This window comes from Lissotriton vulgaris, chromosome 6 (assembly GCF_964263255.1).
Source record: "Lissotriton vulgaris chromosome 6, aLisVul1.2, whole genome shotgun sequence".
NCBI classification, from domain to species: domain Eukaryota; kingdom Metazoa; phylum Chordata; class Amphibia; order Caudata; family Salamandridae; genus Lissotriton; species Lissotriton vulgaris.
In genome coordinates, this window is record NC_141694.1 from 881,352,304 (window position 1) to 881,377,513 (window position 25,210).

A 25,210-nucleotide genomic window follows, 5' to 3' on the forward strand; every position below is an offset into this window, starting at 1 on the left:
GTTAGATTTGGTTTTTAAAGGTTCACAACTCTGTTTGTCCACATGGCTGTCAAAGATTTTCCTGGAGAAATGGAAAATTACATGATAATAGGAAGCAAGAACAGGATGAGGCCTGTTTAGCATGCAACAGGCCCCAGCAGAGGGCAAGAGGTAGAAAACAATATGGTGATACCCCAAGGCAGGTGGAATTTCCCACAGGCATGTTAGTTACTAATTCCACTATCTTCCTGTTATATTCAATGTAATTAAATTATTTTATATGATCAATAAAAACCATTACAACATTCTCTGGCACACATAATAAAAAGGAATTTGCATTGTTTTCAAACGTGTTTCTCGAAGAAAACAGAAAAGCAAAGAAAACTGATTACATTTCCCTTGAGAGCTACACAATAGGACTAACAGTAACAGGCGTGACAGAACATTCTACCACTACCTCAAGATTCATTATATGCATGTTGTGCAAGTGTCTAAGAATAAAAGCTAATCTTGATCCAGGTTAAAACATACATGGTAAAGCATATGTATTAAAAACATGGGTGTCCAAGTGAATCAAAAAATACATGTCTGAACATACACCTCGCTAAAAGGTGTATAGTGATTAAAGTGCTGTTGATGTTTCTGCAGCTTAGATCAGAGTAGGGATTCAAGATACTTTGTTTTCCTACCACTGTTACCTTTTAAAAGCACATCAGCTCTAACTTCAATAAAAACAGACGTGTTGGTGATATGGCTGGTCTTGGGCCAACTGAAACCTTCTTGTCCGGCCACGGGTCTAACTGTAGAAATGTTGGCGCCCCTAAAAGTGCCTGAAGTAAATAAAGTGGTATCTGGACTGGTACAAGGCTGATCACAAGCACATTTCACGAGCCTCACTAAAAAGACTTTGAACCCCCTATTATGCATGTATTGAGTGCATTGCAGATCACAGACTCAAGCCTCACTAGAAGGAAGTTAACCCCCCCCCCCTCCCCCTGTGTGTACAGAAAAATGCTATCTAGACTGCTACATTGGAGATCACAGGCACCTTTCATAATACATTCATAACACCACCAAAAGTACATGAAGTAAAAAGAGTGCTATCTAGATGGTTACATTGCGAATCAAAGGTATGTTTATCAAGCCTCACTAAAAAGATGTTAAACCTCCCAGTGGGCATGCAATAAATAACTTCCTGTCTAAACTGCTGCATTCTGGATAACAAACATGGGCCTCACTATGAAGAGGTTAAACACTCCAGTATGGATACAGAAAAGAAAACACTTTCTAGGCTGCTACATCGAGGGTCACTGGCACCTTTCAAAATATATCAATTAACGCAACAGTGGCTAATGCGGTCCATGGAACCACTTCAGAGGAAAAAAATAATTTATCACAGTCCATTTGAGACGTGCTTAGCCAGGCACTGACTTCGTAGAAGAGGTGTTAAATCGATGAATGCTTGATAGGTATATTAATCATGATGTACCACGTTGGTCAGTGTCCTCTCAAATGCCTGCTCAAATTCACAAATGTCCCTGTCAAGGTAGGATGCTCAGCAGAAAGACAGGCGATTACAGCAGGCCTGCCGGAGCGGATGCCCAGTGCTAGTACCGGAGGTATTTAACAAGCCTGTCTTTCTTTCAGAAGGGTAGGACAGATACATATGATATGCACAAGTGTTTCTCTTGTCAGGTTAGCAGATGAGGTAAGCCACTAACCTTTCGGAACAATCCAGCAGGGGCGATGACTCGTTTCCCCACTCCCACCTGCACAGACCCACAGAGAGAGAGAGTATAACTCGCACTGTTAGGCTGCCCAAAGAAGAAACGGGAAAATGGGACAAAACAATAAAAAAATGAGGATACCTCTCCTCTCTGATCACTCTGGTGTGTAAGCCTCGTCACTGGGAACGATTTATATCTGTGGTTGTGAGAAAGAAGAACAAAATGGGGCGATTAATCAGGCAAACGTATGTAGAGCATACTTATAGCAACAGTAGGTCATTCACTCTTCCCTTGTACCTTACTCACATCTGCTCTCATATAAGGCAATACGAAGAGCAATCCCCAAAACGTGTCAAAAAGAGACTGGACCCCTCAGGAGACTGTTGAGTGATTAGTAAATAGGGTAGAAACAACTAAAATGAACCAAGCTGTAACAAGAGCGAAAGGAAATGAGTAATCCTGGGGATAAACAGCTCCTACAGGTAATCCACAGCCGAAGAAAAGCGTCACCCAAATGTCTTCAGGAACTCTTGTTAAATGTACAAGAGTCAATACTCCCAAAATTGTATTATTTGCTCCTCCAGAAATTTCTGCTCAGACAGCAACACTCGAAGAAGAAGTGTTAGCTAAGTCGCGCAGTTTACAACAGATGAGGCTGTACAAACTGAACTCGCGGGAAAGTCACGGTATCTTGGCAAAGAAAGAACCCTTCAGGTGCGGTTCCATATTGCCTATTACATCCAGTTCCGACTGCCACCTCATCAAAGGCACTTACTGCTTCCAATATAAAGTCAGTATCCCATAGGGTGGAGACGCTGAGATCAAGGAGCTTCATAGCTCCAAGGTTTCAGATTGCTATGTGTGACATTTTTATAATTTCAGTGTAATTATGAGTGACATTTCAACAACTATGAGTGACACGTTCTTGCAAGCCAAATCAAGCAATGAAGATTAGTGAAACAGAAATATCAGAAATGACACCCATTTGAGCAACAAAAAACTCTAAAAAGATCTGAAAATCACTGAAAAGCACCAGAAACGGAAGGGCACACAAATACCTAGGGGTCACAAGCTGGCTGCAGACTGTAATTTATTTAAAAAAGACACATTGAACCATTTAATAAAAATAAATGTGTCTATTACAGCATGGCACCACCCACTATAATTAACCTTAGGCTCAGATAAGTTGCATGGGTAGTCTAAGCAATTAACATTACAATATAATGAGACATAACTGGGGAGGAGGGTCAGGACAAGCCTCAGGAGAACAGGCTGACTGAGGTAATAATTCTAAAGCTGAGCGTCCGACCTCCCTGGCCAGGGTCCGGTGTGTCTCCAGCGCTATGACCTACGAGTACTTGTACCACTGTGTGTCATGCAGCAGGCTGTAAGGCTAGTCTAAAAACACATAAGGCACAGAACTGTTTACTTTAGGACACTCTAGCTATTTAGCAGAAGCATGGCCAACCGCCACCAGCCCGGGCCAGTAACCCATGCTTCGGGCCTGTAACTCAAGCTACCGGCCAGAACGGCATCCTTACTACAGTTGAAGCGCTCCCAGGGAGCTCCTGTGCCTGAACCAGCTGCAGTGTCTGCTGCGTTGCTAGAGAACATGCTTGTGTCCTCAAACAGCTTGCTTCTGCTCTCCGGATACCACCCCCTCCTAGCAGTCCTGCCTCAAGCTGCCTACGACCCACTCGGTTTGCAGGGCTTCTTGTGAACTTGCCGTGCCACCTGAGCCCCTGGCTAGACTAACATACTTGCCTTGGTTGCACTGTAGTGCTGCTCTTCATCTCTTTCACAGGATCATCAAAATTAAATATGCCTGCTATGATCCCCCAGCCAGACCCTCTCTTTGCCATTGGCTGTATCCCTGGCTGGGAATAACCCCTGCAATGATGCTTTCCGCTGCCCACACTCCTGACTGTGCACAACTGAAGGCTGCCGGTGCCTGTGCTGGGGAGCCGCTTGCCCGACTGCTGCTATCTTGGTGCAGTGGCAGTACTGGAATAATAAGTCATTCACTCTATTGAAATTAAATTCATTAGATTGTGTTATTCTGACAAATGGCTGGTTAACTTACAGCGTTCGTTAACATTCTAGCCTTCTTCTGCACCAGGCTGAGGCAGTGTGACTGCACTGGTGATGACCGACCCCCAGCCTCTCATCATCTTACCACAGTCAGTTGACTGCATGTTGCCTCGTGTCGGCCGTCCCGGGCTGCCGGAAAGAATTAGCCTGCGGGCGACGTAACCATTTAGTACCTGGGCGGCCCCATAGCACGATCGGCCCAGCTGGGCAAGTCTTAGTTAGGTACGAATTATAGCAGTGTGCTGCGGAGCTGAGCACCATGATTCCCTGTCTGCCCGCGAACCAGTGAGTGAGGCTGAGCAGCCGGGCAAGTCCGCAGCAAAAGTAAAGTCCTCCTCGTAAGTTGCGACATGTAATAACTGGACTTCCTGCATTCTTTGGAAGCAGGACCTGACGTCACATGTTCTTCTGCGGCGCTACGGCCATTCTGAAACTGTGTGTCAATCATTGCACCTGGGCCAGACTATGACAGTCACATGATCACTCAGGCTGCCTAGTGACTCTGAGCCCCGCTGCGCGTCCCGCGGGTATCACAAAAGATACATTGCAGCAGGCAGCACTGCCTGCCGCTCTGTGAGGTTGATCCTGAGTTGCTAGGAGGGCACCCAAACCTACGTGAGCAGCCCGCGCAAGCACTGAGGCACGCTGCTACAGACTGTTTGCATCCCGCTTTCTGTGACAGCTGCAAGACTATGCATTATGCGCAACAATGCATTTCAGTGCGGTTATGCGGAGCACCGCACTGAAATGTGTTAGTCTAATGCCTGATCCGTGATACTTGGCAGGACTGGAGCTTCCTCAGCGGAACAGCTGTTGGACTGCTGCTCTTCGGCACTTCTTCCTTGAAACCAAACGAACAAGGGAAAAACACAATCCACAGGCTGCTTCTAAAACAAAACTGGAAACAGAATGACGAGCACCTGCTTGAGGAAGAGAAACAGCTTATGTAGTTCAGGCTCCTTCCTCCCGCTAGTACTGTTGTTCTACCAGAATGGTGGCTTGTGGGAGTTGTATGCCACTTGTTTTTTTTCTCATTCATACTCTTTTACTATTCACTCTGGAGTATGTGAGTGGGGTTGTTATCAGAGTCTTGTGCTTTTACCGAAAGCATCGCTGCCTCGTGAGAACCATGACATCCCTGCAGGATTGATAGTTTGCATAGAGTATTTGGGGTTTCTCTTCTTTGTGCAAGTGTACAATCCATAGTCTGTTAGCCCTCCTGACCTGTATCGAATAAGTTGTTGTTTAATTTGTGTTGGTATACCGATATTCGTGACCGGTTGCGGATCTTATTTGATATAGTTGCTTAGAACCAACCAGGCATGCAAATGTAAAGCCAGTTTTTGTTTGTCAGCCAGCCATGATAACTGGTGCGCTAGCTTGGTGATTATGTTTTTGAAGTTAGCAAAGGATATGGGGGCTGCCCACAATGCGGCTGCCTGAAGGTTCTGGAGAGATTATTACAGATAAACCCGGGCTGGGGAGTAGCTGGCCATGTTAGCTATGTCGGTCCAAAGTTGGTTTTCCAGAGTATCATTGCTTGCTGTACATAGCTTAAAACATATTTTCAGGAAGGCAGCTTGTCTTTCCAGGACTTGCCTGTACAGGCCAAATTCTAACCAAGTTTGTGCTGGAGAGGCTTATTTTGGTAGGGGGCCAAACAATCACTGCTAATTTATCAAGCAGGAGAGAGCCCATTCCATACATGACCTCTGATCTATAAGTCACAGTGGGTAGAAATTTAACACAGATCTCCTTCATTAGGAAGTCAATGGAGGGATCTTGGACCTTTTTGGAGAGCTTGAGAGTTGCATGTAGCAATGTGGGTTTATGGTCTCCTTGTAGGATTGCAAAGGTTCTGCGATTATCCATGGTCATGCCCAGAGACTTGTATTCCACAGGGATGCTGACAGCAAGGCCATTTAGGCGCCACCTACCTGGTTTATTTTTCCTTCTGCTGATAATAATTATTCTTGTTTTCTCAAGGTTAATAGTGAATCCATTTTGGGTTGTGTAGGAGTGAAGTACATACGGAAGCCACTGTATCCTCACTCTAATCCTGAATAATAGGAGGGTGACATCTGCTTAAAGTAGGCAGCAGGTTGATTTATCTCCCAAGTTTAAAGGCACATGCAATTCACTTCACCAAGGGCTATAGAGAGATCTGCTAAGAGTATATTGAAACGTAGAGTAGGAAAGACGCAACCTAGTTTGATCCCTGTCGATATCTGTATTTTTTGTGAAAAGGATGTGTCGTCCTCCAGTTCTACTTGAAGCCAGGTGTTTGTGTACAGGGTGATGATGCCTTTCGGTAAATGGGGCAGCATATTCCTTGCTGTAAGCTTCTGCCATAATATGTTGCATTTAACTGAATCGAATTCTGCTTCAAAAACCATGAAACTTGAGTATTACAAGGATACATTTTTGATCGTTTTATCCACAAGTGAGGCCAATGCAAAAAAGATTTTTGGTGGTTCCAAACACTGTTTGGTGGGGGAGAGAACGCTGTATTCATCTGCCCACGACTCCAGTTTTTCTAATAGGAGACCAGTAAAATATTTGGACTCGTTGCTCAACAGGGAGATTTGTTGATAACTTTCCGGATTGGAGGGCATCCCTCCTTTATATATGGGGTGAATTATTGCTCCTCTCCATTACTCAGGTATTTGTTCTGTGAAAATGCAGTGATTAAATAAAGGTGTTAATAAGGACGCCCAGTATTCCAGGTTATCTTTGAGCAGTTGTTGCAGTAGGCTGTTTGAACCTGGGCCACCTTCTTATCTGCCCCTGGTGATTATGCCAATGGTCTGGTTGCAGGAGTAGCCTACATATTTTGTAGATGAGTGAGGTGCAGGAATCTGTACTCCGCTGATTGGGATGTCTCTTTATTATGCCGGTTTCCACCCCAGGGATTCCTGACACTGTGAGCTCTGTGCTTTGCCTGGTTGAGTGTACCTTTTCTGCAATGCTTTCAACTCCAGAGAATGCTTCTGTTGCATTTCTTTTATGAACCATAGCATGAGTACTTTGAGCTATGCTGATGCATTCTTCCCATTGGTGCATTGCTATGTTTGCAGACTGTGACACCTTTTCTCGTTTCTTGAATTGCTAGCAAAGAGGAGAGTTGCCCAGGAGTTATCATGGGCACCATGTCTGAGTGCCCAAAATTCTTCTTGTAAAGCTTAAGAGTGACTGCGATTTTAATTGCTAAGCCCGTCTCAGTTGGGTTACTTTTAAGGGTTTTTAGCAGTTTGCTTAATTACTTTTTAATGACCCTTGCCTTTGGCGAAGCCTATGGCAGAATCTTCCATTTTGTGTGAGAGCCCACATTCTTTGTCGGTGGGGAACTCCTCAATCAGATTGTTCGCTACCAGTACCCAAGCTGTACTGAAGCTCAGCCACTTGATGACATTTTTCTGTGGTCTTTTGACAATGCTCCTCAAAGAACTTTGCTGTGACATATCTTTAGGCTAGTGGTTGGCGATGCAGAGCCTGAGTCAAGGCTTTTGGAAAGCAGCAAATAGTTATTGCTTAATTGCAGGGATTGTGTGTTATGGTAGCTTTCTTGGTGAACATCGATCTTGAAGTATTCTAAGTATCTAAACAGGGAGAGGCTCATCAATATGTAGTCTATAATCGAGCATGAATTCAAGGCATTGTAAGCTTTTAGCGGATGCTGATCCACGCTTGCTCTTCAATTCAGTGATTTGAAACCAGCTTGAAGGCATATACCCAAAATCTTTTTCACAAAACCAATACGTCCCTTAGTAGATGGGAAGACTTGATGGTATATTTGCCAGAGGCCGTCTTGTAGCAGTATGGTCTAATCTCCATGACTATTGATTAATAAATGTGAATTAAAATTGCCGGATAAGAATGTGGAAGCCCCGCCATGCTTTTGACTTAAATCTGTTATTATTGACTCCAGTTTGGGTATGATCTCTCGTTTTGACTGAGGGTGTCAGGGAATATAGATATGTATTAGCATAAGAGGAGTCTTAAGGTCATTCGCCCAGTTGTGAATTAGTACAATCATGATCAATAGTTAGTGAAGGACCATTTCTTCTGTGCCAACATCCAGATCTGAGGCAATATAAATGGCCAGGCCACCTTTGGGTCTACCTTTTGCATTTGTTTTGACTGCTGCTGAGCGAAACTCCACGTATCCAAACAGGGGCATTGAAGTGGTACTCCATGTTTTCTGAAGCATGATTACATTGAATTTTTGCCAGTAGATGACCACTTCTACATCCTCAACTAAGCTGCCCAAGCCTCTTGCTTTTCAGGAGCATGTCTTTAAGCCAGTGTGGAACCAGATATGCTAGGCGAATGCAGGGTGGGAGGTCATTTTCCTGCTAGTTGATTTGGGCTGGTTACCGTCACAACCAGTCTGATTCCGTGTTCAAACTTGGGACTGCATATGATGCCCCTCTCATGCTTTCTTGTTCTTCTTCTTCCTGTGGGATGAATGCTGCTATCTATTGCATTCCTCAGGCTCAAGAAGGTTTCATTTGGGCTGCTTCTGATGTAATTGGCTGTCATGACAGGATCACAAAACTGTACTGGGTAATCTTTAGTCCCTATCTTGTATGCGTTATTCCCAGTTCTTACAATGACCCTATCTGCTAGAGATGTCTAGCCACGGATTCCTTCCTTAGAACCATCCCCAGGTGCCAGCCTGGATCCAGAAATATTTCTGCAGCAGCACCTCTGTGCGTCTGTAGAATGCGGCAGGTGACAGCGTAACAATGTCGTCCTACGGATGTCATGTTGTCAGAGTCCTGACATCAGTTTCTTCCTTTTCATGCTTCCACATGGATCCGGAGAGTTGTACCTCTGGCCATTTTGGTCTACCACCACGGAACAGTGTGTTTTTTCTAGATATCTCTGAGGTCTACGATGTTGACCCCACACCCTCATCCTATTTGCATGTTGGGTCTAGGCACCCACCCTGACTCCGACTGGTGCGGCTTGTGTCTTCAGCTTCATTAGTTGATGGTGCAGGAGTGGCACATGACGCTGTTGGCGAAGGGGTGGTCAATGGCCCCTACTTGGTCACGGTCCTCTTCTTTCTCCGATGACTGCTCCAGGGCCAGATCCGTAAGTCCTTCATCCTCTGGGTCGCCTGGTAAGTCACGCCGTTGGCGGTTAGTGCTGCATCCTTCCCCAATGTTACTGAATACATGCGGTGTCCTATTCCTACGCTTTGGGAGTCGGAGCGAGAACCCGGGCTGCACCTTCTGGTGTTTCCTGGCACAGAGGCGACTCTGGCTTAGATGAGAGAATACTATCTCTTCCTCCATGCCAATTACGGCTCTCAACCTCCCTCTGGTGCGTTTCTTAGCCCGGGGAGGTTGGTGCAGCTTGACTAACTCCAAACCAATGGGTCGTCCCTTGGTGTCAGCAGAGCCCTCCGAATCCGCGATCGTCTCCATCGCGGCTGCAGGGCACAGTCCTTTGGGGTTTCCAGTTGTGATGCCTGTGTTGGATCCACCAATACGGATAACCCCTTCTCTGTCTCCATCCCCCTTCACCCCTCCCCCCAACGCCGAGGTGTCACCTTCTCTGCACTGAATCGATGTTGGGAATGACGTTGATGTATCAGTCGTCTTCGGACTACCTTCCTCTGCTTTCAGAAGAGCCCCCTGCTATTTTTCTCTTGACACACTTGTATTTTAATGATGTTGATGATCACATGACTCCGCATCCTCTGCAGTTTCATTGAGTTTCTGCGCTTGGTGATGCTAGTGTCCTTGATTCTTCCTCATCCTCAGGCCTGCTTTCGCCTCCTCTCCTCGCTTCGGAGACTAGGAATCTGTGGCTAGAGATCTCTGTCAGATGAATAAGTTACTTACCTTGGGTAACGCCTTATCCGGTAGAGGCTAGATCTAGCCGCAGATTCATTACTGAGCCACCCATCCACACCGCTTTCAAACTGGTTCTAATTTTTCTTCCAGATCCCTTCTATGCACCTTTGTGCTTTTCGTTGGTTAAAACAAAAACATATATAAATGTAAGACAGACCAAACAAGTAATAATTAATGTACGCGTCTTTCAAAAAGAGGATTCTTTTTGAGCACACTGTTTCCATGGCAGTTTCTATATGTGGCTCCACGTTCAGCGTAGAAACAGTTGTGGAAAAAGCTGCAGTCAGTGCATCAGGGGAAGGCTTATCTGGCATCTGACGATGTCATATCTGATAGACAACGTCATTACGGAGTTGCTCTTTGCCCTCTACTGACACGCAGTGGTATCGCTGTAGAAAAATGTCCAGATCCAATCTGGTGCCTGGGGATAATTCTAAGGTAGGAATCTGTTGCTAGATCTAGACTCTACCAGATAAGGCATTACCGAAGTTTAGTAACTTATTCTTTCATGCCAAATTTAAGTCACTTGTTTGGGTATAGACAATGTTATTAAGTTGGTTGCTTCGATTGGTTGCCTCTTAGTGGGAGAAACATGATTGATAGTATTTCAGTGCTAGTGAGATGAGCCAGGGATGTATGGCTTCCCAGTAGTTTTAAGATTTTTCGCCTGTTTAGTATGTCTTGGGGACCTCTTGATGCATATTGAGGAGAAAGAAAAATCTAGTTACTAGAATGGTGGTGTAAGTTTTGCATTGAGCTGTTGCAGCTCCCAGCGGCATTTTATTGATTGCTTTTGCGATTAATGGTTGTGCTTTCACACCAAAGCTCTGCTAACGAGGGTAAGGGGATTCTCGGTGGACAACTTGAGAAAGACTGCCCAGTTGTTGGGGTGTTACACATCTGACGGCTTCATGATGCATGTAGTGATAGTTTTCCACTGTAAATTGGGGAATCCCCATGTTGTTCAAGAGGTTCTCCGCTGAAGTTATAAGATTCCTCAGTTTGAGGTGATGAGTTGTGGCAGCTGGCTCTTCTATTAATACCAGGGCTTATTAGCCACATAAGTGTTTAGGGTTGTCTTCAGTGTCAGGGTGTGGTATTATCCTTTCTTCCATGGAGGTAAGATTGATGGCATTTGCCCCATTTGTTTACCACTCAGAGGATAGATTACTGTTTTTGAACGTCAAGGCTGCTTTGAAGTGTGGGGAGACCATATTGGTGGAGACCTGTGCCTGTACATCCTGCAATATATCGACTTTAGTAGTGGGGGAAGTTTTGGCTCCTTTGGAAGCTTACAATTGTTGGGCCTGGAACATGAGATGTGCCCTTAGGGGGCTTCATTCTTTTTCTCAAAGTAGGAGTATATTTAGTTTATTTTATCAGGGGTCTGTCATCAATGGCTGTTGGCTGCTTGATTATCTGTTTGTTCCCTGCTTCCCACAGTCTTTGGCACTCTTGCTACCATTGGACAGGGTTTGTCGTTGCTGATTTTAAATGGCTTTCTCCAGGTGGGCTGCATTGTGCCATAGGCTCGGTACTCCTCATATGTCCTTTGAAGCGATCAAAAACATTGAAGCTGGTGGGGGCATGCTGTGAAACAGAGGGAGAAGGGGACATTTAAGGCTCATTTGGTGGGCTCTTGCATGGCGTTACTTCCATCACTACTACAAGGCACTGATGACATTTTTGTTTGTATTGTTTGAGTCTTTAAATCTATGATGATAAATGCTAGGACATCTGGTAGGGTTGACAACTTGTTCAGACTTGGTGAACAGGTGCATCTTCCTAGCTCTGGAGGCACCAAAGGGTCAGACGCCGATGGAGATCCTTGCACTCGCACAGTAAGGTTGTTGAGTTTGTCCAATGGTTTTAAGAGATCTGTTCGAACTTCCAAATTTTCTGAGTGAAATCTGAGTGACTGAACAATGAAATTAAGTGTTGTCAGCAAAGCAGGCCAGTGATCGTCGTTCATGCTGATGACGAATTTGGGTTTGGTTTGTGAGAGTTATTAGTTGTTTCTCCTATATCCGAGGGGTGGATGATGGCAATGGTGCCATCATAGAGTTCTTCACACTCGCGCTGTGTTCATCCAAGCTGCGTGATAGCCGATCTGGTGCCAGGCCTCCTTTGCACCCTAGGGGTATTAGGCTGCCCTACTTTATCTTTTTCAGTTTGCTTTGGGCAACGATGTTCATTACTGCCTTTTCCGCCTTTTCTGCTGTTATGTTGGTATGGGCAGATTAAATGTAGTTGAAGAAACTGAGTATTGAGAGTGCTTGATGGCTCACTGTGGGATCCTGTTTTCAAGAATTTTGGGCATTAATGTCGACTGGGTCTAGTGAGTGGGGTCTGTGATTATGGGCATGCTTTGCTGATTTGGTAGCATGCATTCACATGTCTCAATTGTATAGTTGTCTCTCTATTGTTAAATATTTGAAAAGGCAGTTCTGTGTTTTAAGAAAATCTTTGTAATCATTCTGATTCATTCTCCTAGGCAATTCTGCAGGCAGAGGAGAGCCTGAAAGAACTGGATGTAGGAATCAATGACTTGAAGCGGCTCGGAGACAAACTGCAGATTGACCAGTCTTCCATGCAAGAGCTGTCTAGATTTCAGGTGAGATTTACTGAAATAATTTGAAATTAAGTTTTTAAAAAAAATCTTGTATTGTTCAAATCATTGATTTTTACATATTATTATATTACTTTTGAAATACAGAATCCACTAATTGAATTGCTTCTGTGAGTGTTGTTTGATTTATGTAGAGTGTTGATGGATGTATGTGTGAATAAAGTCCTAGTCAATGCAAAAAGATGATTTCTTCGATTGAGGTTCAACAATTTTTAAATCAGACACATGTGTATAAAAATAAAATATCACATTTCATAACCCATCTTGTTATTATCATTAATGTATAGTTATTGAAAAAATAAAATCAAGGTCACCCATATCCGATAATACTTCTAGTTCCAATATTGATCTTCCTACTTGCGCATCAACAAAATGATTGAAGACAGTTGAGGCCTGTACCATTCTTCTTTCACTGTTGTCTAAATTAATATATGACTGATTCCTCTAAAGGCAACAATTGCATAATCATATTTTTCTTATATGTTACAGCTCTGAAACAAATATGCATTAAATTACATATGGCAAGACATTTACAGGAACAAGCTCAAAATTCACACATTCAAAACAAAAATGTTGCCTCTGTTGACTATGCCTCTTGACTTCTCAAGAGGTATAGAGTATTTTTATCTGAATTCCTTAAGTAATAAACACAAAATATGAAGTACATGATGGTTTGTGTGAATACCGTGTCAAAAGGGCTTAGTGAATGTTCACCATAAGATTTCCACTCTAAGGTGAAACTTGATGAATTGGACATTGTTACATAAATTTCCCGACAAAGTATCTTTCAAGTGTGTTGGTGCTCTTTAGTCATACATATGCTCCCACACTTGTTATTTTTAGCTCAGCTTTTTCTCATTCAAGATTTTTAATTTGTAGAAATGTAGAAAACTGAATTTTAGAAATGTGGATATAATTGCAGATTGTAGCCAAAATACATTTTATCTGTGAAATGTTCTCTGGTCACTCCTGTTTCAGAACAGAAGGCAACATTTGGTGAAGTATATTCTAGGATCAGGCAACAGTGTTATCCATATGACCATAGGACCACATCTAATGGTCATTTTCATAAACATTCCTGCTGTATCTCAAAGGTTGATGCGATTTTTGTAATCCCAGTCACCTTCAATTAAATCTGCTTTCTTCCACTGCAGATACATTCACCTCAAATACCTGCTCCAAAGTTAGTTCTCTCCCAGTAACAGCTTTTGCTCAACCCAGACTTATCTTTTGTAAAGCAAGAGAATCAATATGCGTGTCTGTCATCAATATTTAGTGTGTCCCATGTAACCCAGTGAAATCTGAATACATGGAAAGTTTCCACTACATGGTACTTAGAAGTGATTTTAGACCGTGGCCATAAGAGAGATCCCATAGAGAACTACTGTAGTGTTTTATATACTAAGTCATTATGTCTGCTTTTGTCATCCTAAAGGACATGTACGATGAGCTGATTATGATAATTGGCTCCAGGCGCAGCGCACTGAATCAGAATCTGGCTCTCAAAAGTCAATATGAGCGGGCTCTGCAGGATCTAGCGGACCTGATAGAAACTGGGGAGGAAAAGATGGCTGGAAATCTGAAAATTATGGTTACTTCTAAAGAAGAGGTGCAAGTACTCCTGGGCAAGCACAAGGTAATATTCTACAAAACAATGTTTGTTGTCTTCTAATTTACAGTCTCATTGGGTATGTCTGTTTGAGAGAAGTGTCATCCCACATGTTCAAAAAAATGATTGATCTTCTGAATATTACTGTCATCGTAAGATCTTGTCCAATATTTTCTGTGTGTTTTGATCCTTTAGGAATATTTCCAAGGACTGGAATCTCACATGATCTTGACAGAGACTCTCTTTAGGAAAATCAGCAGTTTCTCCCTGTTTCAGGAAAGCAAATCCCACACAGAACTTATGACACAGGCCTCAACAATCCTCAAGCAGGCCCACAAAAAGGGTGTGGAGCTCGAGTACATTCTGGAGGTGAGAAGAAAGTACCATAACAGGACTGGTGCCTTGAAGCATCACTAATGTCATTGATTAAAACATAAACATATTTCATACTGAAAACTCAACTATTTTATTCTGACTTTGGTGCAACCAGAAGGATTTTGGGGTCACAGTAATGAGAATCATTTTTCATCCTCTGTATGAACTAACACACTCGCTCGAAACCTTATCCATATTTATATGGTTGGTTGTAGGTCGAAATATTGTTATAAAATAAATCATCTGACAGAAACATTGTGTCCTAAATATTATTTACAGAAACAGTGCCCCATTCTGTGTAGATTTTTTATTATTAAATATATTTGGGCAATATTTTCATAATTAAAATTCAAGTAACTATAATTTGACAGACAATATGTTGAATACGATATTCTAATATCATACCATATGATTTAAGTAATATCCCCTTGTAACGCATTTGTAGGTTTTTGATAGAGGTACATGATGGGACACTTTAGACAAGCTTTCTGGATCATGTCCTGAGAATGACCTTACAGTTGCGCTCACAGACCAACTGATTGTGCAAGCCTGTAGCTGCATCACTTTTCGCAAGTAGCGAACTCACATAGTACAGGTAAAGTTTTTCGTTATGAAACATTAAATGGAGAAAAGAGCTTGGACCTCCTCATTGTTATGTTGTATAAATATTGATACTTCCAATGCATGTCTCCCAACAGATATGCAATCAAAAGGATGGTAACTTTCAGGTTTGCAATGAGACTACTGTACATTTTAGATACCCAGTGTAGAGATCTTGAGAAAAATTAGGAACTGCACCCCTGCCAAAAACAGAGTAATACATGTAAATGTGGACCCAAGTACAAGTAATTTTGTGCAAATTAACCAGCTCTGCTTTTATATGTTTTACCACAAATCAGAGTGGCTTTACATTTAGATGGTGTGCAGTAATATCTATACACAGCCAATGCGATCCTGTATGTTTGCTGTTATTACAGACATGGACTTACCTGGATAATAACTATCAAGAGCTCAGTAGGCAGCTGGAGGTGGTGGAGAACAGCATTCCCATTGTTGGACTAGTGGAGGAGTCTGAGGAAAGGCTCACTGACAGGATCACGCTGTATCAGGTCTGCTGCCTCTTTCTATTTCAAATATCTTACATTAGTGAGATTTTCTTGTTCATAATTCACACAGTTATCCTTTTTACTGTATGTGCCACAAAATAGCACCGTTATGAAATGCTATACGCAATCTTATTTATCTGTAATAATAGGTGGGAAAATATTGAGTGGTGACTCTTCTGAGGGACAGAATTTATTCTAAAAGTATGTTGGTGCATAAAAGCTTCTTCTATGGCACCTTCGTATTGCAAACACTACTAAGTGCTCCCTACTGAATATTTTTCTTTTGATTTGCATGAAGTGAAACAATTGTCTAAAATATTGTAGAAAATGCACAGTAAAAGTACATATGCTCTTTAGTGAGAACACTCTGACAAGAGTTATGTGCAATGCTGGATAAATTTGTCATATTAAGTTAATAATAATTAGAATCAAATCACGTAGGATGCCTCTAAGCCATCCAAAATTGTAGGTGTTTTCAATGTGTTTGCCTTTTAATATTTTGCTGAACTTTTACAAAAATTTGATATTTGGAGCAGAAGAATGAAATGATTGTGCAAACATCTGAATTTGCCAATTAATGATGATTACTGTTTTAGTCAAACAATATCTATTGAATCTATTACTTTTCATAAAATGACAAACTACCAGGCCACTTCATCTTTCTCTTTTTGCAGCGTTTAAAATCAAGTCTTACGGGAAACCAACCAAAGCTGTATCAGGTTTTAGATGACGGCAAGAGACTTCTTATTTCCATTAGCTGCTCTGAGTTAGAGAGCCAATTGAACCAGTTGGGGGAGCACTGGTTAAATAATACAAACAAGGTGTCCAAGGAACTTCATAGACTGGAAACCATACTCAAGCACTGGACAAGGTAAAGTGCCTGGACTTTAGTACTGTGAAGATTAGTCTCACAGTGAGGACGTGTTTACATGATTGTGAGACCCTGTGATTAGACTAGCATTGTGTTTTTCGTATGAGTGTACGCTGACTGCTAAATGTATGGCATGCAAATATGTTTAAATATTTGATGGAAGTATGGTTCAACTAGACATATTTACTTATTTATCAGATTCAACAAGAAGAGATGAGTGCTTTCACTTTACTTTGCCAACAATGATCTTGCTCTGTTTGTGGAACTGAGCCTGCTGTGAAAATTTGCTATGCCATCCTCAGATAATTTGGTTGTTATTTAAATTACTCATTATACATTGGGCTAATGTACACATGGCGAGCACTAAAATTTATATGAAATCATCACCTTCAGTGATCTTGACGTAAGATTCAGCTTTAACTAGACCACTTCTTTCATTTATAAATAGAAGAAAACAGTACATAAATACACACTATTTAACTTCTCAAATGTTGTGAAAGACAAATTAAAATCGATTTCATAGCAGATATGTAGATACATTATCAAGTAAAGCTTGGCCTTCATTAAATGACAGTGTAAAACTCATTTTGTGTCAAAGGGCATTTGTCTAGTTGCATAAATGTTGTTGGTGATTGAGAGCACACTGCACCTCCAATCACATTATGGGATGCATGGACTCCTGTTGATCTGGTGCAAACCCTCCCTCAGCTTGGTGGTGAGAGAAGCAGAAGAGGCAGGCATGAAAAGAAGGTTGTCACCACCACTACCATAATAGGTCTAAGTACAGAAATAAACTGGGTATTGCATAACCCGTCCATATTTTGCTTGATTGTTCCATATTTATGCACCATGTAGATCCTCAGAGGGACATAAAAGTCTTGAGCTATGTCTTAATCATTGTAATTTCTCCTTCCCTTGGCTCTCATGAGCATGGCGACTTGATTATTACTTGTGGATTGAAAATAAATCCACTCCCTCAGTGTAGGGAACCTCCTCAGTCCAACTTGAGGTAACAAAAACAGGAATGCACTTTGTGGTGCCACTTATTGATGCCCCTTTGTTGACCTGCTCACCTAACCTGGTTTTTGGGGTATGACTGTGTGCACTTGTGTGTGTCTGTAAGTGTGTTTGTGTGCGTGCATACATGTGATTTTTGGGAAGATCCTTTTACATGTATGCATTTTAGTATATCTGTCCAATTGTGTGCTTGTGTCCTTGGCCTGGGAGGCAAAAAAGTAATGATGGAATTCGTAATGCTGCTCGCTGCTGTCCCTGTGCTGGCTGACTGATATGACCTGCTGGGTGAGTGGGGTGGGAGGGGGAGTGTGTGAGAGAGAGAGAGAGAGAGTGGGAATAGTGTACAAAATGTTTGTCTTTGTGAGAGTGCATGTTATGTGACTGGTGTGTGTGTGTGTGTGTGTGAATGCATGCATGAAGGTGCTTTGTTTAAACGATTTCTGAAAATGTAACTGTACTTCATCCAGTATTTGTATCCCATCACAACCAAGAGAAACGGTTTGTTGCTCAGATATCTGACTTTAACTTTGTTTTCATCATTAAGCCATACTAAACATATAAAGGTAGATTTCATAAAAACTTGTCAAAAATTAAGTTCCATAAAACGGTAAAAATTCGGATGGAGATAAAGTAACTACATTTCATGGTATGAAGTTCTTTAAGAAATTATAATCTAAGGGTCTCCTCTATACAATTCGATAGTCACATCAATCATAATGCTTTTAGCAACCTGGAAAAACACAAGCTTACCTGGACTGATACACAATAGTGATCTTGTCTAAGTGGACCCAATGTCTCACCCTGACAGCTAACAAGAGAGTCTTCACTAGAATTATCAAAGCAATGAAAAGTGCGAAGTGCTTTAGTGCAAATTAAGACAAGAGAAGATTTGGGGGAAGGTAGTGAACCATGATCTCGGACTTTGTGCAAACTGGCAAAATAACAGGTTTGGTGCACTAGGAAGTGAAATTATTTTGCCCACTTTTCTTATCTTGGAGCTACATTTGGTGCTTTGAGGGGCAATCTGGCACCCTCTTGCTGTGGTACCGTAAGTTGCTTCCTTCGATTTCACACATGCTGTGCACCACATTCCCATGCGGACCCTAAAGACTAAGTCTAAATCATATGTCAGCTGTAGGGCATGTTTTTACTGTATGTTTCATAGAATATCAGAAATTATGTTATAAAAATGATGAGACTTTTATATATACATACAACCTTGAAGCGAAACTGGTTTTATTTTGACTCTGTATTTGGAGTTGTTCCTTGTCTGTGCTCTGTGAGAAGCGCTGATGATCAAACATGTAAGATTAATTTGCACAAGCTTGGGGGCAATACTACAGCTACGGTGCTCTTCTACCCCTTAATATTGTTTTATTTTTTGTTCTTAAAAAATACTATAAGCCTATGATGGACCTTGAATATATAAAGTCATTAGCTCAAATTTTTCAAGGAGAGGCAGAAACACAAATTAAAGTTACCACAGTGCATATATTTCAATGAAGTATTTTAAAGCCAAACGTTGTTACAGGAGTGCTTGCTTCTCTTTTACATCTTCAAGGGTGCAACTTTTGCGCTGCATGACAAACTATTGTTTGTACCTCTTTTTCCCTTAAAAGAAAAAAGTAATCAAAAGATTCCACAGTGAAAAGAGCACTCACACACATTCTCCTGGGTCACTATCCAACTATATGAAACAACAAGCATTCTCAGGCAGTGTGCTGCCCTTTGAGCATTCTGAGTCGTGTTGTTTGAGGCTTGAGGTACTATGAACAAGGAGATCATCTTTCTACCACTTAAGTTACTTTTCAGCGTGAAAAGGTATGATTAGCAAGGACACAACCTTTGCTTTAATACTGCCTTTGCTATACCATCCAAGTGTAGCATCACTTTTTTCAGCTAGGGCAAAATGTCTGTCCATTCTGTTTCTTGCCTGTCTTCCTGCCCGATTCTGGGTGGTGACCAGAGCAATAGGAAGCTGTTGCACTTTTGGGGAAAAAAACAATTTTAAGATTTTCAGAACCATTTATAATGCAACATGCCATGCCTGGCAGGATATTCCCAGAATGTAGAGAGACTTTCCATGAGATAGTGGTAAGATTGACAGCATTAGAGGTACAACGATTACATCATGGTGTGAAGCCTGCAGGAGGAATACTCCCCTTTCACAAGGGGCCCTTCCTTATAATAGGTTTTAAGTTTGTGATTGTAGGAAAGTGTCCCTTTTTTACATGGTCACTCCTACTTTTTGCATGGTATTCAATGCAATTTTGACAGGAAGTGGACTGGGTTCCTGCTACCCAGGTCCCCAGTGCCAGATCTCTTTCCCAGAACTGTACAATTGTTATCTTGGAGCTACATTTGGTAATACCTTTAGCACTCCCTGTAAGTCCCTAATAAGTGGTACCCCTGGTACTTAGGGCAAGGGTGCTAAAGAGGAACAAACTCCTTAGCACACGTATATCACAATATAGTTCTATATTGGTGTTGCCACCCAATTGACACAATTGCAATACGTAGTCCTTGGTAATACAGGTATTCAATTTATTCTTGAATGTTGCAAGTTCTCCACACAGCCGCTACGTGTTTCGTCGTGACCGGGAGTATAACCCAACGACTTTTTCAAGGCTATTTTCAAATCCGTTTTCTTTTATTAGTATGCGGTGATAATTCCAACCCGCATAGGGGTTCTACGGGGGTCTTCTGTTATAATGTCATGACCGAGCGAACACGCTGAGCCTGAACGGGGGGACTGACGAATGGAAATTATCGAGGCGAAAGCCAAACTCAACCAAAGTGTGAAGTGGAGTCCATTGGACATAATAGAGTGGACATACCTGTATTACCAAGGACTACGTATTGCAATTGTGTCAATTGGGTGGCAACACCAATATAGAACTATATTGTGATATACGTGTGCTAAGGAGTTTGTTTCTGTTTGAAGCGTATGCTCGTTATTGGAAGGATTAGGTGGTTCCTTCTACCTTGTAGCACCGTGAGAGATAAATATTTGCACCTGAATAAAACTGTGAGACTGTCTAAGAGGCGCCAGTTAGCCTATACCAAACCACTAAACTGGATAAAACGGTGCTAAAGAGGGACCCTAAGGGCAGCAGCGCATATTATTCTACCCTAAGAGACCCCCTCACCAAACACATACAAACTTCCGCTGCAGGCTGTGTGTCTAGGTACAGAAACAACTGAAAACACAACATGGCACACTGCCCTGGTTCCATGCCTGCAGACACTGCATGTCATAAAGGTAAGTCACCCCTACAGCAGGCCTAACAGCCCTGAGGCAGGCTGCATAATATAATTACATGTGCAGGCATATTTGCACAAGCCGATATGTCCCTGTGCTGGTCAGTTCAGTTGCTGCCAATGCAAGTGATCAGGGAAGTCATTATAACTAAATGTACTGTGTACTGGTCGAAAACGAGTTCAGCAGCTACATAATGGCTTCACTGAAACCAACCATGTTTGGTATTAAGCATCTTGTAATAATAAGCCCATTCCAGTGATGGATTTATCAATACATGCCGCCAGAGGGCACCTTAGAGGTGACTCCTGAAAACCTACCAATTACTGGTGTACTGACTGGTTTTAGCCAGCCTGCCATCACAGATGAGTTTTTGACCCCCAGGGCTTTGCTCTCAGGGGGTCAAGAACAAAGCCTGCTTGGGCAGAGGCTGTTTACACCCTCTCCCACTGGATAACCTGCAAATTAACATTCCAAGGCTAGGAGCTTCAAAGAGCCCACTGGCTTTGGTATGCAAATCTGGCTTCCCTCACAGGAGTGAATGCTAACCTACTCTGTCTAGGGCCCATTAGGCGACTGGACAGGTGAGAAAATTAGCAGTCAGAGAGGCACGTGTCACCTCCAGGCTAGTTCCACCCCTAAGGAGGGCTGCCTGAAGTTAAGATAACATTTCAGAGTCTGCCATCTTTGTGATTGCAAACTTAGGACCTCTGGGACAGGGTTATGCCCACTTTTTTTTTCTTGTAATGTGCATGGCTGCCTCAGCAACGGGGCGTCCCAGTGCAGCCAGACGAGAGGTGTGAAGAGGAGAGCTAAATAGTGGAAAAAAGCCAGGTTTTGATCAGTTTTCTAAAAGACCAATGATCCTGTGTACTCCGGGCCACAAGAGGGGCAGAGTTCCACAATATTGAGGCACACGCCCTGAAGGAACGCCCGCCTGCTCTGCGCCTACGCATTTGAATAGTGCGGGCCAGATGATGATTAGCAGAGCGTAGGGCCTGCAAGGGGACATAGGCCGTGCACAGACCCTGGAAAATTTGGGGTCCCTGACCATGAAGAATCTTATGCATGGTGCAGAGAGTTTTAAACTTAACTCTCTGTTCAATGGGTAGCCAGTGCAGACGGCGAAGAAGGTTGGAGGTATGGCAGTACCTAGGTAATCCAAAAAGAGTACGTGCAGCTGCATTTTGAACTTGTTGAAGTCGTTTGGTCACAGTTTTATTTGCCCCTAGTAACAGTCCATTGCAGTAATCTAATCGCGACTGCACTGCAGACTGGACAATTATTTGCCGAATTGGGGCATCAAAAAACCCCAGAATGGGTTTAAGGCCACGAAGAAGACCAAAGCATTGCCCGGCTACTTTTTTGGCATGAGGCTCAAATGAAAGGTCCCCATCTATAAATATCCCTAGGTTCTTAACCATCGTTTTAGGTAGGGGGAGGGGGGGGGGGGGCAATGCTGTGGGCCACCATTGACTGTCCCATGGATGTGCAATATGCCCGACTAGGAGCACCTCCGTCTTGGAAGCATTGAGTTTCAAATAGTTGTCCGCCATCCAATCCGAGATGGCCAGCAGATCTTCGCGAAATTTCAGTTGGTCGAGGTCATTATTGTTAGAAAAGGTGAAGATCAATTGGGTATCATGAGCATATGATACCATTCTGATGTTACGTGTTTTGGCCAGCAGAGCGAGAGGGCGGACATGCACGTTGAATAACGTCGGGCTGAGGGCCGAGCCCCGAGGGACTCCGCAGCACAGAGAGTGGATATTGGAAGCATAAGGTGGGACTTGTACCTGGAATGAGTGCTCTGATAGAAAGGATGTGAACCAGGATAGTGCCTTGTCCTTGACACCAATCTCTTTAAGTCTTAGAAGCAGAATTTCATGAAAGACGGTGTCAAAGGCTGCACTATGATCCAATGAAATCAGTGCTGACTAATTCCCCTCTTCCGTCAGAAGAGCTGACTCAGTACTATGTTTGTGCCGAAAGCCATTTTGAGAACTATCCAGAATGTCATTGGCCTCCAGATAGCGAGTTAGAATGATATTAACATGAGCTTCCATAATCTTGGCAAGATACGGAAGCAGTGAGATAGGCCGGAAGTTCTCTGGTAGAGATGGATCCAATGTAGGCTTTTTTAGTAAGGGGATAACCTTAGCATGCTTCCATGATTTAGGGATTTCCGCCAGAAAGATAGACTCATAATTAGTTCCCTGCCCTCAATCATGAGACAGTTATGAAGTTTCCTAAAAACATCAGGCTTTAAAGGATCATCGGGGGAGCCTGATTTTAACCCTAGCTGCCAAGACAACCAGGCCTTTGGTAGACATGGGTGAAAGAGCGGATAGAGAGTGAGTAACGGCTGAGGGGTTAACAGCTTCTAAAGATTTAGGGCCTTCCTGCCTAGTATCAAGACTGCCGTAAATTGTTTCCACCTTCTTGATGAAATACTCTGCTAGTGACTCGCACTGTGAATTTGTGGATATGATATTGGATGTCCCTGCCGGAGGTTTCACCATTTCCTTCATCAAGAAAAACATTGTTTTAGAGGGATTGGAACTAGCAGATATCAGACTGGCATAGAACACAGTTTTAGTCTTCTGAACTAATTTCCCATAGGAAGTGGTCATACAAGGTGTGTAGTGACTCCAGGGGCAAGTAGCCTTTGGCTACTACTCTACACTCACCTAACATCCCTAAATCTAGTATTTAGGGGAGCCCCTGGCACCAGAAAATCAGATCCTGTTGGCTTAAAAGAAGAAGACAGACGTGAAGAGTAGCAAGAACAGAAGAACTAGCAACTGACTTGGCACCCACCCTGCTGGCCTGTCTGCTGTCTTTAACATTTACGCTAAAGACAACTTGTCCTGCAGCTGTTGTATCTCCAAAGCATGAGGGACTTGTAAGCACTTCCCCCAAAAACCAGGGACTCCAGTGGAGCAGCAGAGCTGCTTCCCTGCATCCTGCACGTACCCCAAGAGACCTGTGAGGACTCCAGACTGACAAAAACGATACCCTACAGCACCAGTGCATCCAAGCTGCCTAGCCTAAGCTGTTGTGGGCCAACTGTGCCAGCATGGTCTTCTGATCCTCCAGAGAAGAAGGCCACCTAGGACTTGACCTCTTCGGACTCCCCGACGCCGCCTGGAGCCTCAGGGTGCAGACCTCCTCAACCACAAGTGTCCCCGGTGACAAAAACCTGATGCCTCGAAGTACCTCTGCACCCATCACCCCAGCCCGTTGAGAAGAGGAGCAAAGATGTCCCCGTGTCTCCGAGCATCATGAGTCCTGTGCCCTCCCTGTGGTTCAGACCGACTAGCCTCCCAGTTCCAACCTGCAGCCTCTTTGTGCCAGACTGATCCCTACTCACTAACGTTGGGCACATGATGCTGTTGTGCACCATTGCACTTGGCTGCCCTAGTGCTGGTAGAAGTGACCTGCTGGTGCTGCCTTGCCCTGTTCTCACCTTAAGCCCTGAAGATTGGTTTCATAAGTGGCTGCAAAGAACTTGTATGCCATATTTGTTTTCCCTCCCATAGGGAGGGCATTGCAGCCTTTGAAAATTGCAGGGTCGACTTCTTAAAACTAAAACTATTTCTGTCTCAAAATGTACTTACCTGATCGTATTGATTCTGGCACCTAATATTTACATAAAGATATGTGTTATTTTTGTAAATTGGTGTGGATCTCACTATTGAGTTGTATGTATCATTTATTGACTGTGTGTATTTGCAGATGTCTAACACTCCTCTCTGATAAGCCTAAGGCTGCTCGACCAAACTACCCCCAAAAAAGCACCTTGGGATTACTAGAGCAAGCCCTTGTCCACTAGTAAGGGAACACCTGGACTCTTTGCCCAGTATACCTCTTTTTGGCAGACTATGTAAGGAGACAACTTCCTACATTGGTGTTGCATCTGTGGGATGCAAGACTTGACATTTGCTGTACCACATGGTTAATAAGTGATTCAACTAAAGAATACAATATTGTCCTTAGCTAAAAATATTTTTTTTTGATTTCTATTATTTTTCTAAATTGTGTGAACCCTCTGGTTGGGTTTTGTGTTACGTCCCCTAAGCCAAACTGTTTGAACCTTTAAAGTATTTTAGTTAGGTAGGCCTTTTAGAAAGTTTACTGAGGATTTTTTTTGTAATTCTTAAAAAGGACCCAAATGCTTTAAAACCACTACTGAGGTAGTAGGACCCTCCCAGGAGCTCAACCTGGGGCATTACAGGAAACTTGAGTTGAACTGACTGAAGTCCCTCTGCCAAGCATGGGACCTCTCTATATGGCCTAGACCAACTTAAGCACATCTGCTGAAGTTGTTTTCAGAGAATGCTAGGTCCCTGGCAGACGAAGAAACCTCTATTGGAGAAATGGGGGTGGACGCTGAAATAGATGAAGATATAGATGAAGATTCTAGCAGCAATCCTACTGATAGCACTATTGGGAGTACTGACTATACCCCAGAGGTAGACAGTGAAGATGCAGATCTTCAGAAACTAGCCAGGAGGATAGAATTAAAGGCTAAACTCTTGGCAATAGAAAAGGAAAGAGCTTAGATGGGCCTATGACCCATCAGTGGTGGCAGCAAAGTTGTAAATAGGGAGAAATATGAAGCCTTTGACCCTATGATCTCCAAAGGGATTGTCCCCAAATATGTAGAGGGTGATGATA

At 42.9% G+C, this 25,210-nt stretch overlaps 1 protein-coding gene across 1 annotated transcript in view; it reads left to right on the forward strand.

Annotated features, from left to right (window-relative positions):
* Positions 1 to 25,210, forward strand: part of SYNE1 (spectrin repeat containing nuclear envelope protein 1) — a 2,319,318-nt gene that overhangs the window by 1,760,135 nt on the left and 533,973 nt on the right. Inside the window, exons 107-111 of the mRNA XM_086926873.1 lie at positions 12,159 to 12,278; positions 13,729 to 13,929; positions 14,098 to 14,271; positions 15,255 to 15,386; positions 16,058 to 16,254. Coding sequence (XP_086782999.1) covers positions 12,159 to 12,278; positions 13,729 to 13,929; positions 14,098 to 14,271; positions 15,255 to 15,386; positions 16,058 to 16,254 — 824 coding nt within the window. The remainder of the gene's footprint in view (positions 1 to 12,158; positions 12,279 to 13,728; positions 13,930 to 14,097; positions 14,272 to 15,254; positions 15,387 to 16,057; positions 16,255 to 25,210) is intronic.